A 21,088-nucleotide genomic window follows, 5' to 3' on the forward strand; every position below is an offset into this window, starting at 1 on the left:
CAAAAAGAGAGGAATTAAAGAAAAACAAATATATTCTATTTAAAAAACAACAAAACTAGTTTGTATCTCCTAAATTGAGTTGTTTTTTTTACATATTTCTTCAAGGAAGTGTTTTACGAGTTTGATCTTTAGAATTTTTTCCTTGATAGAAAAACCCAAAAAGTAAGAAGGTAGAATAGTGTGATTTGTATTTCTGTATAACAGAGAAGCTATACTTATGTTATTATTAAAATCGGGATTACGGCACAAATTTTTCAATTATTTTGTAGTCACAATAAAAAATTTGACGTAAAAGTTAAGTATTTTATTTACCTGAAGAAAAAGAAGAAAAATAAAAAAACTATTTTTGTGGCTCGAATGGCTATGATAAAATTGTACTTTCAAATATAATAGAAACTTTCTAAAATAAGGAAATTAGGAATCAACCAATTTGCAAAAGCAGACAAATTCTATTAAAATTAAATACCAGAAAAAGACCCCAGTTCTAGAATTTCTAGAATTTCAGGTACGGATTTTTTATTTTTTAAATTTTTTTATGGTAATATCAGTTTGCAAAATTTAAATTCCGGGCGCGTTTGGTGAACAACACTCCGTACTCACCGTCAGACCCTGCTCCTAGACCGTCCAACAGACCCAAAAAAAGAAAAAAATGAAAAAGAAACACCCCCGAAAACCAATCACCGAACTTGGAACTCGAGAAAAACGCGTGCGGGAGACTTTCTGCCCGTACCAGTTGACCGTAGGACTGGAGAGTCAGGCGGCCGTTGCCTCGAGCGAGTCTCCCATCGCGGGCAGCCTGCCAATAATCATATCCTAGTTGCCGAAAAGTGTTAACAGATCATTCCTATTTTTCTAGGGAAAGTCTGGCGTACGGACGGTTATTAAAAATCGCCGGTAATAATAGATTTTGATTCGGTTTACGCGCCTATACGGTAGGGCTAAGTTTAGCGCGCGCGTCACGTGGAATGCTATTGTTTTTTCGGTGTTTCCAAACTTTTATATACATAACTTTAATGTAAACTATAAATTCTGCCTCTCTGCACTGCCAGATATATTACAGGCCGGTTGTTATGCCGAAAAAATGAAGGTTTCTAATTATACACCACATACCGGGAGACTCAAGTATATGTTTTTACCAGGCGCCCCTGGTACATTTAATAATCTGACGAGTTGAAAAACTTTTTTTTCAAACGGAATGACCCATATTAATTGTAATGGGTGAATGCAAAATTGAATGCCCTTTCGACTGATATAAGATTGTCCATACTTATCTCTAACAGTTTTCCAGAAAAATCAAGTTATTTTCTAAAGTCCGAAAAACTAGCTATGTAACAGTGTTAAGAAGGCCTTGCATTTGTATTAGTACAACGTCGATACATAGGATTTTACAAAAGCACAACACAGCACATCCTTATCGCATCCAATTACACCAAGAGTTACTAAAAGTAGACTTTCAGCGGAGACTGGAGTTTTGTCAGTGGGCACTTGAGATGTTAAATCAAGATGATGATTTTTTTAAACGGGTCAAGTTCTCCGATGAGGCTACTTTTCATAAAAATGGTTTCGTTAGTAGTCATAATTGCCATTGCCAGTAAATCTTCACCAATTCCGGACAACTCATAGCCAACAATGGTCTATGGGGAGCAATTTTGGGAATACATGTCATTGGACCATTCTTTTTTGACCAGCATCTAACTGGAGCAGTTTATTTAAACTTTTTAACAAACACTCCAGAAGATTTATTAGGCGACATTCCTTTAGCTGTACTTCGAAGAATGTGGATGCAACATGATGGTGCTCCACCTCACAATACCGCTATGGTCCGTCAGTTTTTACACGAAACTTTTCCCAACAAATGGATTGGGTGCGAGGGACCAGTGAGTTGGCCTTCAAGATGTCCAGTTAGACATGTTGCGACTTCTTTTCATGAGGATTTATAAAAAGCAAAGTTTACGTTACCTACACCACCAACTACCAAGATGGCAGCGCATTCCAGTAGCATTTCAAGAAATTACGCCAGACATGCTGACCAATATTGAACAGTCTTTTAATTCATGTACATGACTAAATTTTGCGTTCGAATACCATTAGATATAACGAGCGTTCAAATAAAAACGTGGTCAAGTTGGTTCTGAAAATTTGGACGTAGGGCGTAGCATATAGCAAATGAACTTAAACGTCATCTGTCAAAGCGCTATATCGCCGCTATCAATTTGAATATTTTCGTTTTAAAAAGCGTTTAAAATGGTGTTTTCTCAAGAACAAAAAGTGTTTATCATAGAGTCCTACTTTAGAAATGGACGCAAGATTGATGGAATATGGAAGTATTCTATTGAGGAATGTTTCATAGAATTTCAAAATCAATTTCCCGGCGTTGTTGAGTACAAAATTTTTCAAAGTGCAGTTCAGTGTTGTGTTAATGTTTTTCGTGAAACGGGCAGTGTAACAAGAAAAGAAGGAAGCGGCCGACCTAAAAAGCGGACTGAAGAATTAAAAGAAAATGTCCAACAAATAATGGAAAATGCGCCAAGAACTTCTGTACGTGTTTTATCACAAATGGTGGGAGTATCAGTCGGTACCTGCCACACAGTATTAAAAAATGATTTGCGTTTGTTCTCCTATCTTTTAACTTGTCAGCAAGAACTTCATGAAGTTGATTTTCCGCGACGGGCTGTATTTTGTGAATGGTTTTTAAACAACTACGGTGAACTTCATAATATCACCTTTTTTTCTGATGAAGCCTGGTTTCATTTAAGTGGTTATGTAAACTCACAGAATATGAGAATGTGGTCTTCTGAAAAACCAGATAACTTTTTTGTCGAGGGCCCTCTACACGCTCAAAAAATTGGAGTTTGGTGTGCTCTCAATCGAAGGAGGATTTATGGACCTATTTTTTTTAATGGTACTCTTACTGCGCAAAGGTATAGAGAAGAAATTATCGCTCCTTTTGTTAACCAGCTGGAAGAAAACGAAATTACAAACTTTTACTTTCAACAAGATGGCGCAAGGGCACATACGGCAGGCGAGATGATGAATATGTTGAGGGAAGTTTTCCAAAATCGACTAATAAGTCTCAATGCTGAACATGAATTTCCACCGAGGTCATGTGATATTACGCCGTGTGATGTCTTTTTGTGGCCTTACTTTTTAAAAACACTATTTTTGAACTGCCTATTCCTGATTTAAACCATCTGCAGGCTCGACTTATAGACAAGATTCGTGAAATTAACAATACCCCGAGCATCTTAGAAAATGTCTTTAATTCTTTGAGGAACAGGTGTGAAAAGTGCTTGGAACAAGGAGGGGAACACTTTCAGCAACTGCTTTAATTTATTGTTATAACAAGGAGGGGGACACTTTCCGCAGCTCCTTTAATTGTTTGTTATTGTTATCACGATTATTCTTTAAAATAAAGTTATATAGTAATTAACGTTATTGAAACTGACAGCTGCTATACAGCTCGTTGAGAAATGAGGTTAAGTTGGTCGCTATAAGCTACTCCCTACGTCCAATGTGTCAGAGCCAATTTCGACCACGTTTTTATTTGAACGCTCGTTATTATAAACCGGTCGTTGCCTCGAAAAATTTTAAGTTTCTAATAATACCAAGGAGCTAAAGTGCATCTATTGAATCAGTGAATTGAATGCCGATTTAGTTCTTTGTTGCTCATCCAGATTATTATGAACTGGACTCGTGATATAAAGTCTAATTTTATACATTGTTGGATATGTTACAGACTAGGCGATATACAGAAAAAGACACATCTTTTAATGAGGGTATTACATACTCGCGAACTAAAATGCATATTTTAATCAGGTGGACTAAATTCAGAACTAAATTCTGCTTTGCTGCACAGCCAAATTGTTATAGACTGGTTGTTACGCTGAAAAATATACATAAAAATACATAAAAAATAATGAAGCGCATTTTTTAACTTTGCGAACTAAAAGACATTTTAGTATCTTGATGTAAAGCACTAAAGTGTATGCACACTTCAGTGTCAGATATGCTATACACCGGGCGACGCAGAAAAAAAATGATTTTTTACTTTACAGATCAGTACTTATGTTGAAAGAAATATATTACTGAGGACTAAAGTGCATGAACACTTTGGTATATATTACAGGTGGTTATGTATGAAGTTCCTAATAATACTACTATAGTACAAATGTTGTCCCAGTGGATTAAAAGGCACTTTAGTCTCTCGACACAGGACTAAATTCCGATTTCATGCATTATCAGACAAACCGGCATTATGGCGCAAAATGAAAGTTTCTAATAACACATTAAATCTTGAGGCGTTAAGCTCGATAGATTAAAAATTATCTTAATCCCTTGATATACAGACAAATTTCTGCTTTTACGCACTACCAAATATATGACTGACTGGAGGAGATGGAGATCGAGGAGTTAAAAGTTCATCTCTGACCAAGAGGCCCAAAAGTACTCTAGTCTCTTGACGTGCAGGACTAAGAAAATTAATACATACTGAGGGACTAAAGTACACCAGTTAACTTGAAGGACTATAAGAATTTTAGTCATTTATTTAGTTTAGAATTAAAATTGTTTTCACATCATTCCTGTTACTTGTAGGAGCTGTTTCACTTTCGTTGATATGAATTGTACAAATTATCAAATTTTTACAATAGATTATAACGAAAGTAAGCATTCAGGATATGATTTATTTAACTAAGATATGTGTATTTGCGTTTATGAAAAAGTGACTACCTCTATTTTTAAAATTTTAGATGGCTTGCGTCAAAGTTCAAAAAACTTTAAACTAGCCTTACGCCCGGTATGATACATTACATTTTTATACCTACAAGATTTTAATCTTAAACCTCTCTGCCGTGTACTAGTTCTTGGCATAACCCGCAATAACGTTTAACCAGAATGTATTTTCGCGAGCGCACAGACAATCAAACCGCGTCGCGCTGTTTTTTCAGCCTAGCCGAACGCCGCTTCTATTTTTCTGGTTCCCGAAATATCTCAAGATCGTTTATTATTATTTGCCAATGACTTCCATGTTATTCTGTGACCTACTGGAACGATTTCTCTGTCTCTGGAGTGTCACAAGTATCCGTAGGATGGTCTATTTCTGGTCGTGACTCAATCCCTGTGACGCCGAGTTATTTTGGAGTGTCACAAATGCTTAAATGGCGACCTTTTTTCGCTCAAACCGCGCGCCAAGAATCGACAACGCTGAGAGAAAATAAACTGTCTCGAATGATTACTTCATTTTATAGAAGTTATTTTCGGTAGGAGTAGGATGTTACAAAAAAATTAGCCATAACAAGCTCCTGACCAATAAGCTCTTCAGTAATTATAGGTTAGTCCATACAAAGTTCTCGAGGTTATATAATAGATGGCACTAAAACACTTAAAGGGATAGTAAAGTAAAAACATTGAGCAGAATATATCACCGTATATCTAATAAAACATGAAAGTTTGACAATAAAAATATATACTGTATGCTATAAAATGTATTTAGGGGCCACCTATAAATTACGTCACACGTTAAGGGGGAGGGAGGGAGTCAATAAAGTGTGATATCGTGTGACAAGGTAGGGGGATGAGTCACACGCTTCGTGACGTCACATCTGGTTGGATGAAGAAGATGTAGACACAACGAATGTTCCTAACATTATCCAAATTGAGAACAAAATGACTGGAATGTCAGTCATAGATAATATAAAGGAAAGGGTTCTGAAACACTTAAACGGATAGTAAGGTGAAAAACATTGAGCAGAATATATCACCGTATATCTAATAAAACATGAAAGTTTGACAATAAAATAATGTACTGTATGCTATAAAATGTATTGTATGCAACGTATTTAGGGGCCATCTATAAATTACGTCGAACGTTAAGTGGGAGGGAGGGGGTCAACAAAGTGTGACATCGTATGACAAGGGGGGGGGGGGGTGACGAGTCATAAGCTTCGTGACGTCACATCTAGTTGGACGAAGAAGATGTAGACACAACGAATGTTCCTAACATTATCCAAATTGAAAACAAAATGACTGGTATGTCAGTCATAAATAATATAAAGGAATGGGTTCAAAGTCCATGGACACAAGACGATTAAATTTTTAAAATGTTTGATTTATTTTATGAAAAAAGATTTTTAATAGAAATAGTAATGATAATAATAGTAATACATTTATTGCCCAACAGAAAACGTTCCATTTACAGGACAAAACAAGTAGTGAAAACAAATAAATAAACAAAATAAAAAATAAATAAACAGCAAAGAGGAAGAAAGCAAAACCTTTATCTAATATTGAAAATTATTGAAATAATCGGACGTAATTCTTAACAAATCATTAATATTACAATGAAATAAATCACACTGATCTGCTATTTGGTTATAATTATTAGCCATTAAATAAAGAGGAGATTTTATAAGCACATTTGTTCTAGTATTCCGATAGTACAACAGTGAATCCTCACGAGAGCTAGGTCTCGGAACACGTATATTAAAAATATAGCTCAAAGCCTGAGAATCAGCCATGCCATCAACAATTTAAATAAAAAAGATAAACTTGCAACCACCCTTCTAGTATTCAGCGACAGCATACTGAATCTTTGTAACAGTTATTGACATCACATGACATAAATGACATCAACTTGCCCTTTGTCATTAACATAGTTCGCCGTATACTGGATAATCTCGGCCAGATTAGACAAAGTTGAACGATTCGGAAAAAAAACATGCTGATTTGGTGATATGTAAGACTTTAAGTAGACAATACGGCAATAGGGCGATAATTTCTTACATCCGCAGGGTTACCGCATTTTAAAATTGGACACTCTTGTAAATTTTCACCAGTTGTCAGGTTGATAAAGCAATATTCTCTAGCAATGCTTTACTAAAAAACTAGAATCTAGTCATCACCACACGTCATTTTGTTCTTTAGTTTATAGATTGCTAGAAGGACATCAGATTCCGTAATTTGATGTATGTTAATGCAGGATTGATAATAATTTAATGATAAATTTGGATTCTGAACATTTTCGATAGAAAAAACGCTAGCAAAAAGTTTAGGAAATGTGTCCACAATTTGCACGGGATCAAATCCTTGATCATCGAGAAAAACAAAGACCAAAACCATTTAGGGTCAGTGCTGTTTTAATATAATAATTTCTAAATTTAAAATTGCAAATTATGTGACGTCACAACAGGGGAGGGGAGTCACATAGACTGAAAAACAAAATTTATTTGCAGACTAAAAACAATGACTGAGAAAATAAGTTTTTATTTTATACCCGTTTGAAGGGAGTAATATTTAAGTTTTTAAATTTACTTGGCGCATATAAAAATTATAATTAAGCGAATTAGCTTCGGAAAGACATAAACCGAAAACGATTTCAAATTAAATGATATTGCGATTAAAAATGTCCGACTGCTTGAGCAGGATTAACTGTCTCATGAATTTTATGGGTACACTAGCTAAGCCTGTTATCTAAAGTAATACCAAACAGCGTAACGTTTTTAGTTCTGCAATAATTGTTGACGTTATTATTAGACGAGATTTGCATAACTTGATTTCTATCTGAATTAAGTTTTAATTTGTTCAACAAGAACCTTTCATTTGCTCTATTAGCAATTTTACCTATACTCGGCGGCCGAAATTATAAAGAGTGACTAATACATAATATAAAAACACTATTACCATAATGCGTATAAAATATAAAATGATTTCTATACGGTTCAATATTATTTATCTTTGTGCCGCTCGCCATGCACATCGGTAGAATCTATAATCGTGTATAGACTGAGTTACACCGAACGTCGATCTATATTTTATCTCTGTCTTTTGCACTTGGTAGGGAATAGGGAAATGCTTTTTTAGTGGGTGTAAACGGACTTGATTTGCCCGACCTGAGAAACGTCATAGCATAAGCGTAGACGAGGGGTCTAATTCCATGGCTATAATAAATTTATAAATTAAAAAACTGGGACGTTTTAAAATGCTGTAATAATTAAAATTGATCAAAGTGCCGGTTATAGCAAACCGTAAAAAATATTAGATGTTATGTTTTATTATGTTTTTTCAATATTTTCTATATCTTGTTGCCTTTTACGCAGACACGCCAATGGATTTTCGTTCCCGGCACGCTTCATCCCCTTTACTAGTCCAAGAGCTAGCGATGAATCACTATCTATAATTTCGGCCGTCGAGTATAGGGTACGAAGTGGGTAGTTCATAATCGTTTCTGGCTGACAATATAAATGTTGTACTAGCCGTAATTTGTACTTTTTTATGCGGGAACATAAAATGTTAAAAATCATTGCTGTATGCAACGAAAAATAAAGGCCCCAAGATAGAACCCCGTGGAATTTCATTGTCTAGTCTTAAACTTGCTACTATATTTTCTTCTAGTACTGGTTCATTACTAAAAACATCTTGAAATAGTACAGAAGACTGGCGGGCGGTGTAGGATTTTAATATAAGGTGCGTTTTAAAGAAAATAGAACTTTTCTAAAATAGATATTTCTAGTGAGACCATCTATTGGCAATTACATGCGTCAGAAAGGTAGATCTTTCACTGTTGTACTGTCAGAATTTCATGAGTTATTACCTATAAAGTGATAGCATGTTTGTGTCATCGGTACAAAAATGAACATCCAAGAGTTTTTAAGTTTTATTTTAAACTTGGTAAAACTTTACCAAAACGTTTCAATTGATGAACCAAGTCTGTGATGAGGCAAAGTTCATGAGTGCTATCGTCTGGTGTTTTCAACATGATCCAGAAACCAAGCGCCAAAGTGCCAAGTGGAAGGTGTCAGACGAGCCAAAATCCAAAAAATTTTAGAATGCACCGTGTATGTACAGGAAAAGTTGGGTAACATCGTTACAAGTGTGCTCATAGGAATCGTTTGTGTCTTATTTGCTGATATAGTTCTTCTGCTTCATAACACACTTGATCTATTTGTCTATAAGCTTACGGATACTCTTGACAAAAATCTTTTTGGTGCAGTTTTTAACTTTGCAAATGTAAATATTTTTAGAGAGATCCAAATGGCATCAATATGATCAGAGTAACTTTTCCAATGAAGATGTCAATCTTAAATTTCTTCTTCCCCATGAGAAAATTTGTTTTTACCCCTAAAATTGTTTTTTTCCTTCTGGTAGTAATGATGTAGATTTGACCCATCTACAGTTTGAAGGAACATTTACGAGATTATGTTTACATATGAAATTGGTAATAGGACGTAAGTTTGACTAAAATCCACACTAAAAACTTTTTCTTACAAAGGTGTATGCAAGTATGTGGATTTCTGTAAATGCTCTTTCGGCTATCTCTCTTGTTTATTCCTAAATATAAACAAATATCATAATAGGCTAATTTATGGTCCCTGCGTCACACTGACTGTAACATAACTCATTTTATAAAAATAATAGGAAGTTAAGTAATCAATCCAGTCCAGAAACTTATTTGACGTTTTGATGGAATCGAAATTTGTTTAATCGTTACTATCTGTTAATGTATATGGATTCGCCGTAAATATGGAATATTCTTGTGTAAATATCGTGTAATGGTTAGCAATCTGCTAACTTTTAGGTGTATTTTATCTGCCATTAAAATCGGCTACTAAAAATAAATGTGCGTGCGTCTCAATGAATTCTAGGTCGTAAAATCGACGGATTTATAAGTAAGCCATTAAAAAAATAGTTGGTTCTATTAATATGTTTCGAAGGTGACGGTAGTGGCTATCAGTACTGGAAACGTTTGCCCTTGTTTAGATTGCACATATCAGGAATACATTTTCGATCATGAAGGAAAATAATTTCTTTAGATAACAGTTTCTACAACAGTTGTTGCTGAGACAATTCCTGAAAATAATGACTATTTGTCATTTTTTGTCGTATCGTTGCTCCCAAACACAGTTTATTATTCCTTCTCGACAATTTCGCATTTGCACAAAAGAAAAAAACAAGAGAAAAAATGGCATGGCAAATGTGCCTGTCGCCATTGTTCTAATCAAGTAAAACAAACGCATTTTTTATACAAAATACTCAGGTTGACGAACCTATGTATCGCTCCCGACTATCTGCTTGCGCGGTTAAATTCTACACTCAGAAACACAATTTAGAACACATATTTCTCAGTTCAACGGATTGCGTATGAGGGTTTCTTGTAACTGTAACAATGCAATACATGCCTTCCAATTTCATTCCAAATACATGCCTAATTAAAAAAAAATTCATCAGTTCTATCGTGTAAATACCTCATTTCCTATGGTCTATGGTCTGTTAAATCTGTATCTAGAACTTTGTCTATAAAATTATTGCTATTCGTTTCTGAAAATCACCAAAACTTCAAATCTATAGGTGTCAACTATTGCACTTGTTGGGCATAATTGGGGTACAACAGTTGTTTAGGTATTTTATGTACCTATTATTGTTCTACATGACCCAGTGTGAATTTTTTTGTGCTTGTACCATAATTTTTGTCAACAATACTTAATGTCTGCTCTTCCATTTGTTGTAACACTGCCAGTATCTAAACATGGTAAATATGATAACATTATAATATCATCATAATACTTCGTGATATTCACGTGTGGTAAACGTAATGTAAACAAATATTACACAAAAACTGATTTACCAATAACACAGTATAAACAATCAAAATATACGATAACTAACAATCAACTCACAACTAAAAACTCTTGACGTCGATTTAATACCTAAACTTCGAATTCGAGAAACAGTAAAAACAACAAAAAAATCGGAAAATTCATCATAATTGAATGATAATGAAGGGCTTGTGTTAGTATATCATAAACATTATAAAATGTTTCATAAAAAATTTTTAAATTGAGGAACTTTTAATATATTTTTTTTATTTAATATCTAAAATATACTTTTAATAAAGAAATTCATTCGAGAACCGAAAAAGGCAGACTGAGACAGATCTCTCCTCAAAAAATCATACATAAAACATAGACAGACATAAAGCGTCCTGCTCTCTGGTGGAAATAATTTGCGCTTTAGTATAAACAAACTCTTGAATTTTAATCAATGTTGTGTTATTTCCATTATTAAAGGTTTATTATTTTTGTAGAAATGGAGTTTAACTAAAAAAAAGAACTAGTAATAACTAACTAAATAATATTATTGTAGACTACAATGTGTAATGTCTCTGGAGTACATGCAAATCCAAAGTTGATGGAGCTTTAACAGTTCATTAATAGCAGATTAGTATTTAACACCTTCTTTTCTTTTATATTTCGAGAGGGAAGACTTTAATTTGTTAGCCTCTAGTGTAAGCAGTGATCTTCGTTATCAGTGTTATTTTAATGATGTTTATAGCTGTTTATGTGGTGTAAGCTTGTGTTTTGTACCAGCTGTGAATTGTAGCTTTAGAAGTCCAATTTTTGTACTATTCACAAATAGAATTAACTCAAATTTATATATTTGTTATTATTTATCGCACTGTTAACTATTTTAAAATCAAAATTTCAATTTTGACTTTTACTCTATATGTATAGCTACTTCCCACCTCAAAAAGATTTGTTTTATAAAAATGTGTAAAATAATAAATATTGGTACTTCTCTCTTGAGTATTTTCGTGTTTTTTTTTTTAATTTTTGGGCACCCTGCATATCTAATTTAAGATGTTTGTATGACAATTTCAATTTTTCTAGGGGCAGAACTTTTTATAAAGAGTGCCACTTTTCGATAAAGTAAAAAACAAAAGAGTTTCTCCTCTTGTCAACTCCATCTGTGGACACACTGTATTTACATTATTAATAAACTTTATTGTACTTAAACTAAGTTTTTACTAAATTATTTTATTCAAAAAGTAAAAAAAAAACAAAAAATCCTATTTTTTGCTTTCTTTAAAATAGTTTTTTAACGATTTTTCGCATAAAATTTTCCATTTACATTTTTTAAATAAGCCATTTCGATGAGAAATTCAATTCTCTACAAAATTTTTCCTATGAACTATACCGAAATTTTGCTTCGTTTTCGAGCTACAATTAAAAAACTTAAAGGGGTGCATTTTCACCCCTATTTCCAATTTCCACCCTCTAATTTAATAGCACTCCTTTTCCTTTGAATTGCCAAAAGTGTTGCCAGACGAATTTCTAGTAAATCAGCCTATCAAAAGTATCAGCACAAATCAGTAGAAGCATAGAAGCCATCTTCGTTTGGTAATGATTTCGAATTTGTGATCTGAAATCAGAGAAGATTTAATATGATTTAAAAATTAGTCAATATGATCGATTTTTATCTAATCACGATATTGAAGTACCCAATTTCGAAATGAACACGACTATAGTACATCTACGATTTCAAATCATGATGATCAAATAAATAATAGCCAATCGCATTGTTGATGTCATTTTTAATATCAACATTAGAGCATATACCGAGAGATCGAGAATGATTGAAACGCTTGGGGAACGCAACCTGTTTCTAACACCATCTTTGGCATATAAAAATCTGTAGTATTGACAGAGATAGGCATACAGGGTAGGAAAGTACCGATGGTCTATCTGAAGTTACGTGAGAGCGATAAGATCCACTTCTTATTTGTGGAAGGGCGAAATGGGCGTTGACTATTAGACGCCTTCATTATAGCCATCCTTGTCTATCACATGGATTTCTATGGCTTACTTCTGATAGACCATCGGTACTTTCCTACACTTAGGTTGCGATCTCCAAACACTTCAATCATTCTGGATTAAAAAATGTAGAAGATGCCGAGAGAAAGGGCGATAGCTTGGGGACTCGCCTCCGCCCCGCTCTCTCTAATCGTTTAGGAAGGAGTTACGTTAGCCAATCAAGTGCCTGCGCAAGAGAGAAAGGTGGTACCCAAAGTATTTATTTCTTCCTCTGTCACTTGTCTACACTGTCGTCGTAAGCGCGCTTCTTCCATGTGCTCTAATGCTCTAAGATTAACTATTCAATGTCTAGTTTCAAATCATGATCACGAAGTGACAGATAAAAGAAAATTTTAATAGTGCGAACGAAGAGATGGCTATAAATAAACAATGTTAATTATGCATCTGTAAATACCATAACACAAACACATATTTACTAGACAAACATTTCTATAAAATAAAAAACAAACATTTCTTTATAATTAAAAATAAACGTAAGGGCTTTCTTTTTTGCTAAAATAGGTATAACTTTTCGAATTATTTTTGTAAAAATTTCCGGAAATTGAAAATTCGGTAAGTTTTGAACACAAAACATTAACATTAAATCAATAGGTCAAGTAAGAAATCTGTAGATTTATTGAAAAATCAGTAGATCTGATAGCTCTAGAGCCGAAGTAGGCAACCATCTACGCAGATATGTCAACAAGTTTCGTATAGTAGGATCGTATACGATGCAAAGTAGAGCAAAAAGTTGCCGGTCTTTTATCAAAGGAAAATCGTGTCATCATTTTTAGGAGGCGTAATATGAACAATGTCAAATTTAAAATGAAATTCAATGTTAAATATGAAATACCGCTGCATACGCACTGTGTTCTGGTAGTAGCTGTAGTCGCCCAGTGCATCGAGTGTACGAAGTGGTCGGTTATACGTCAAATACTAACCTGCCGAGCTTGATCGTAAAGCAGAGACCGTCTCCAAAAAACAAGTAAACAACAGTGGCGCGTACAGGGGTAAAATGTAGTACATACATATGTGGAAATTAAAAAACAAATTGGATTTATAATAAATTGCATTTAAAATAAATAGTTTTTGAGAATAAAGGAATTTTTGTAGGAACAAATATAATGTATAAAGAAATTATTCAATTTCTAAAACCCTTAAAAGCGTATGACACTGGATCCCTTGACAGGCAATGATTCATTACTTTGCATCGAATATGATCATACTATAGTTATTACGTGCTGGCTATTTCTCATATAGAAAACTGGGCAATTTTGATTGTTTTATGCGTGGGTAAGTTCTGGTTGATACAATTTCCGAAACTTTTGAACGCGTTTTCGCTGTCTTGCAATTGTGTCGGCCGGTGTATCCCGGCCGTAACAGGTCGCAACGGCCCAGCGGCCGGTGGGTGCGAAATCACATCCCGGCAGGCATTTCGCAAAAGGTCGTTGGTCCGAGAGCGGCATCGCCACCGCGTGTTCATCCGCGGTCTAAATTTAAACCGGCGATCATTTTATTTCGGGGCGATGTGCGCCACAAGACTTTTATCCTTGAAAAATCCGACGGACATCTGTTGTCCGATTTCGATTTTGGACGCGCTCGATTATTCCGATACGTGGAACCGTGAAGGTTCTGCGACGCGTTCTTTTGTTTTAGAGCTCGCGGCCGTCGCCGATGGCCATTTGTTTTCGTTCGTGTCAAGACTGGCCGTGACACGCGGCGACCCGCTAATTTTTTGTCCGCTTGGTTCTTTCTGTGGCGGTAAATCCGACTGGCATCGAATCGGCCATTGTTTTCCTCCTAATCGCGATATGCGATGTGAAGATCAAAACAATTTTTTATGCGGCTATTCTAGTATTCCATATATACTAGGTACTCGTTTATTACGCTTACAAGATCTTGCGATGTAATGCCTTGCATTATTAAGGATGAAGTCAGCTCTATATCTGAAATAGCACACATTCATCCTATGAACATCCCATAGCTCCATAGCTCGTTGTTCCGAATACAGAATGAACTTCGAACCTCCAGATGAACTTCAATGGATATTTTATGGAGATATATAGACGTTATAACTTCTTACTGAAAAAGCAGTGGTTTATTTGGACCTTTGGACTTTTAAGTCCATTAAATTAAAACTGGTTCAAGGATCAAATGTGCTGAATTTTATGACATAAGCTTAAAAATGATAAAATACTCAATATTTGGAACTTTTTATAATTGACATAAAAATATATTGATTTAGATTAATTACACCTGCATACAAAAAAAAATGGCTTTATGTGCTGCTGAATCCAAATCTGAAGTCCGTTTAGCTCAAACACTCCCAAAATTTTGAGTAATTGGCAAAAATAGTGAAAAATGACGAAAATCACGTCAGTGAGCGCAAAAAATCGAAAAAATTTATTCTGAACTTGATCAAGTGGCTTTTTTGATGTGCTGAATCTAAATCTGAAGTCTTTTAAGCTGTATCCCCCCCAGATTTTGCAAAAATCGCAAAATAATAATGAAAAATCACCTAAAATAGCGAAAAATCGCCAAATATCACTTTTTTCTTGACCTTGGTGTTCCTTATGTATTTTGATAGACTGAATTCGACTCTAAAGTCTATTAGCTAAATCCCCCCACACATTTTTTTGCCAAAACACGTAAAAAAATAGCTGAAAATGGCAAATGGCAAAAAGTCATATCAATGAGAGTGAGAAAATTTAGAAGGAGTTATTGGATTCTCATAAATTTTGTCGAGTCAAATTTGAATCTAAAGTCTATTGACTCTCATTACCCAAAAATTTTGCAAAAAAATCGTGAATTCCAAAAAATCCTGAATTACTTCCAAATAAATTTGACTGACTTGAACTTCCTTTGATGTTGAGATGTTGCTCTTACACCGTTCTTCTCTTGTAGCGAACTCTTTTCTCTTCGAATGACCTATGCAGCGGGTTTCTTTTTCTCTTCTGTGTATTCTGATTCGTTTATTTGTTTAGTGTCCAACAGAAATCTGCCTTTATGTTGATATTCCACCTTCCTTGGTAGCGATTCTCCATTTTACTTATATCTTGATGGAATCTTTCTCCTTGTTCTTCACTGTAGTTTCCAAGGTTTTGAGGAAAGTAGTCAAGGAGAGAGTGTAGGAAGTGCAATTTAAGATTCATCAAGCAACCTAACTGTTTGAAACTTTTCAACATCTCTCCAACAAAATTTTGGTAATCCACACTTCTCATTTCCTGAAAAATTTCGAGAAATTCTCTTACTCTTAGCCATGCTGCTTTTTCAATGCCATTCAACCTTGTAATGAAATTGAAAAAGAGTACGAATTTGAGAACCATCAAAAATACCTATTTTTCAATTTCGCATCACTTATCAAATTAAGGTTATGTGACTCTTTCATTCTGAGTAATGTAACCTACTGTGATACTGCTTATTGGCCAACCATTCTAAACAAGAATAAGGAAAGCTTACAAAAAATACAAAATGCATGTATTACAGAATAAACAAAAGAGAAAGAGAAACTCGGTGCATAGGTCATTCGAAGAGAAAAGAGTTCGCTACAAGTGAAAAACAGTGGAAGAGCAACATCGCAACATCAAAGGAAGCCTGGTTCAAGTCGGTCAAATTTATTTGGAAGTAATTCATATTCATGACATTTATTAAAGATTTTTTGGGATTCACGATTTTTTTGCAAAATTTTTGGGTAATGAGACCCAACAGACTTTAGATTCAAATTTGACTCAACAAAATTTATGAGAATCCTATCTAAAAAAACCTCTTTCTAAATTTTCTCACTTTCATTGATATGGTTTTTTTGCCATTTGGCATTTTCAGCTATTTTTTTACGTTTTTTGGCAAAATCTGTGGAGGGGGTTTAGCTAATAGACTTTAGACTAGAATTCAGTCTATCAAAATACATAAGAAACATCAAGGTCAAGAAAAAGTGATATTTTGCGATTTTCGCAAAATCTGGGGTGATTCACCATAAAATACTTCAGATTTGGACTCGGCACATCAAAATACAAAAGAAACCCACTTGATCAAGTTCAGAACAAATTTTTTCGATTTTTTTTGCGCTCACTGACGTGATTTTCGGCGATTTTTCACTATTTTTTGTTAATTACTTAAAATTTTGAAACAAAATAATGTCAAATATGTGACCATTACATCAGAATAATTTGTTGCTGAGTAATATACGTAGTACAGTTTTAACTGAACTTCGTGAAGATACTGTGAGAGTGAGAACAACCCACATAGTGCAGATCTACACTCAGTAATAAGATTCAAATTAAAAATACCCACCGTCCTTCTCAAATAGCGTTGATGACGTCAATTATCAAACTCGGCGTTTTAAATTTTTGTCGCGTACAAAAAAGTAAAGCACATTTTCTATAAATTCTATCAGAACTTCCATTTGAAATATTGAATATGTATAGGTAGGTATACCTAGTTTTGTCACGAAACGTAAGCAGTTCTCATAACTCATAATTTTATGTCAAATTAGAAAAAAGTAAAATAAAATATTCATGCTCTGAATTTGAAAATGCGCCCGGAAAAAAATTTATTTTTCTTTCAGCAAAATAAAACTGATCTGCCTAAAAAGTCAGCGCGGAAAAGTGTTTTTCGCGAAAATCTTACTTTGCAAAAATTATGTAACAGTAAATTAGGTACAGCAAGTTCGAAAATATCATCTATTTGCTAACATCTCATTTATTCTCCGAGATGCTGACGGAAATTATTATCCGAAGTGACTGATGAGCTTCGCAACTGGTCCAAATCCTAAACGAAATTCGATAGAGTTGACCGGGGAGAATTGTAGGTATTGTAGTTTTTAAACACCATAAAAAAAATTCCGTTTTTTTGCCTATTCCGAATATTCAATGGGGCACGAGAACCTCACAAATGACTGTATCTCATTTACTAAACACACCTATAATTTCTGCTCACCCCGAAAAAATTTGGTTATTTATAAGATAAGAAAAGAAAAAGTGTACGTATCTCTTTTTTTTTGTCGTTGTCGTTTATGATACATACAGTTCTAGACATTTTTAAAGCAACTGTGAATACAGTATCGAGAAATTTTGGTTGCATAACGATATATTTGGTTTGCTTCTTATTTTTATTTTGAATTTTGACAGATTGTTGAAAATATTTATGTTTTTATTTCAGTACATATTCTATTACAAAAATTGAAGTTTAATGATGTGGTCTCAGTACGATGAAAATTTAGGCGAAAATCTCTTCTTCAAGGAGATTCAAAATAATCATGTGGACATAATAGAAAGGGCAACTACCGAGAACTGGATAATATGTGTACCCCGAAGTGGTACCTTTGAAACTTGTGATGTATCCATGGAAACAATCCTGGATCACGTATTGTTGCATGGAAATGAAAGCAATTTCTGTACACTAAGCAAGAAACAAGTCACCGTAAAGAACAAACATATTTACATCGATTCTAGTCAGCTGTTTGCAAACAATGTGGAGATACTTTTCGAAGAAACATTTTACTTAGGAAAGACAGCTAAATACACAGTGTGGTGCATCGACAGACCTCTTTTTTTGAAGATCAATTGTGACTCGCACACTTCTACAGTTTTAGAAACCTTACATGATTGTATCGATTTTTTATGGGTGGAAAGCTTGGGACACGATATTTTGGATAATATAAGACGATTATCAGATAATTTCATTCAGGATTATAAAGAATTTGAGACTGAGACTCTTCAAACTCAGAAAGAAGTTATTGGAAACCTATATTCGCAATGTTTACAAATGAGTTTGAAAAGTGTCGTTATGCGAGAGAAGAGTCTGAAAAGTTCACAATTTTTAGAAAATCTGAAGGTATCGGTTGAGACATACATGCAGTATTGTTTAGGGAGGAAGCTACTATTTAGCTTGAATACCTTGCAGTACCAGACGGACGCCTTTATAAACAAAGCGATAAGGAATTCCAGTGGTTTACAATTGAAAGACTTAAGCATTCCCGAGAAGTTCTACGATGTTGTGACATCAGCAAAATGTGAATTGAACAAAATAAACAAGTATGTTACTGTTTTGGATAAAATATATTGCTTGAAACAGACATTTTCAATCATATACAAAGTTAATAAACCTGAAGCGGAACAGTGGATTACCACGGATGATTTCTTACAAATCCTGGTGTTTTTAATCTTAAAGTTAAATGTAAGTAACTGGTCAGCCAATTTGATTTTCATGGAAGAGTTTCGACTAAGCCTTTTGGATAACACCGACCAAAGCAGCTATTGCCTCGCTTCACTCGAAGCTGCCATAGAATTTATTAAAAGCAATAAATTCTTAGACATTCGAAACGATGCATTTACTTCTAGCGTTTACTTGAATTCTAGTCAACTTTCCGTAGAAAGTATGTTTAAAGACATAAAATTAGGACATGCGATGAATTTTAAAAATGTTTGCAAAGATTCTTCGAAACAAAAGCTGTGCCATCCGCTGTGTTCCTGTGATCGATGTCAATCTGTAATACGAGATCATGAAATTGAAGATTTTAGCCCACTCAAATGTAACGAAAAGGGTCAAAACTTACTAATAATAGCATCCCTTTTAGGCGATTGCGATGTAATTGAGTTTTTACTGTCAGAGAATTTTGACGTGAATTTTTGCGACTACCAAGGCAGGACTAGTCTGCATTACGCTGCCGCGAGAGGCTTCCAAGATATTTTACTGCTTCTGATAAATGCGGGAGCAAACGCAAATGCCTCGGATAACGAAAAGAATACCGCGCTACATCTAGCTTGCAATAACGGGCAGGAAACTTGCGTTAAGGCCCTGATCTATTCATCGACTGATGTTGAAGTGAACGTAGGGAACTTCTTTGGTGACACGCCTCTTCATTTGGCTACAAAATGGGGTTACTTGGATATCGTTAAAATACTATTAGAAAATGGAGCGTCCGTCATAATATGTAATAAGAGGAATCAGACTGTACTGAATGTAGCGACAAATTATTACATTTTAAAGCTTTTCGAGGAATTTGGAATGGAGAAAAGCGCAACGATTTGCAAACGCATCAAACAGAACAGTCCCGTTTTGGTGAATGAAAGGCATGTTACTGATGCGTGCAGTGAACACGGGGTGAGACCGAAAAGTGTGGACCAATTCAAGAAAATAGATTTACTGCTTAGAGCGATTGAAAGTAACGATTTGCCTTTGACCTGTTTTTATTTGGGTTTCTCTTGTAATGCTTCTGCGATAATTAAAAAAGATAACTGCCATCCTTTGTGCGACTGCACGAAATGCTGTACGGATCAAGAGATAAACGACGTCCCTCGAAATCCACCACAGACCGTGCAAATTAACACGTGCAATGCAGAGGGCTACACGCCTTTACATATTGCCGCTAAGTTTGGACGGACTGATATATTACGCATACTTCTGGACGGTGGTGCTTTACCCAACGTTCAAACCTATAAAACGCTATACACCCCTCTACATTTGGCCTGTTTCTACCAACGCATTCAAGTGGTGAGGGAATTACTGAAATGTGGCAACTGCGTAATAGATTCGCAAGATGCGAAAGGCAACTCCCCACTTTTCTACGCTTGTGTGAAGAACGACATTAAGATCGTCGAGATTTTATTGATTAATGGGGCGGACTGCACTAAGAAGAACTATTCTGGTAGAAGCCCTCTTCAGGAAAGTGAAGAGAATATGCAATACAGGGTGTTCAAGCTCATGAAGAACAGTCTAGCAAATTTTTTGCAAAAGGATCATGTTCAAGGGATGATATCTGATACAGATATGTTTTAATTTTTTAAATTTTTATTCTGTTATGTTTATGTGTTTTTATTATTATTTTTATATAGTTTATTTTTAAATTAAGTATTAACAAATTAATATTCGATGTATACATATCTGCTTGAACTTATTGTTAGCATCATTGTATTTATTCTGATCTGGGTCAAAAAATAATATAAAAAACTTAATTTTGTCCAGTAAAAGTGTAACTTGTAACAAATATGTGTCAAATTTAACAAACGTCTCTTAAATTCACCACATTGTTGATAATTAAATATTTTAAAGATTGTGTCTAATTTCATTTGATCAGCATTTATCTACAAATATTTATGTTCATAAAAAGAATGCAGTGAAACCAAATTTATTTTTTTTTAAATTAAATATCAAAGATCACTCATAATTTATACAGTACTGGATAATAATATAGTCACATATATTTTACTGGGTTTGTCCATATCGAGTGTGATATTTTTTAATATGAAATGTATTTTTTCAACCAAAATAAAAATAAACAGCACTGATAAGTTGTATGTATTTTTTATCTGTATCTCTCGGACATCATGAGATTATTGATAACATGCAATATGGAAAAAATAATGTACCTCTTGCAATATCCACAGTATTTTCTAACTAAACACAAGCCTTACGATGAATATTCCATTACTACACAAATATAATAAAAAATAATTAGTAGGTATATA

At 34.4% G+C, this 21,088-nt stretch overlaps 1 protein-coding gene across 1 annotated transcript; it reads left to right on the forward strand.

Annotated features, from left to right (window-relative positions):
• Positions 1 to 17,770: 17,770 nt before the first annotated feature.
• On the forward strand, positions 17,771 to 20,894 carry LOC108906502 (ankyrin repeat domain-containing protein 27-like). The gene has a single exon (XM_018709782.1). It carries the CDS (start codon positions 17,811 to 17,813, stop codon positions 20,397 to 20,399), a length of 2,589 nt encoding a protein of 862 aa, XP_018565298.1. The 5' UTR covers positions 17,771 to 17,810; the 3' UTR covers positions 20,400 to 20,894.
• The last annotated feature ends 194 nt before the right edge of the window (positions 20,895 to 21,088 follow it).

Source organism: Anoplophora glabripennis, unplaced genomic scaffold, assembly GCF_000390285.2.
Source record: "Anoplophora glabripennis isolate ALB-LARVAE unplaced genomic scaffold, Agla_2.0 scaffold250, whole genome shotgun sequence".
In the NCBI taxonomy this organism is placed as follows: Eukaryota; Metazoa; Arthropoda; class Insecta; order Coleoptera; family Cerambycidae; genus Anoplophora; species Anoplophora glabripennis.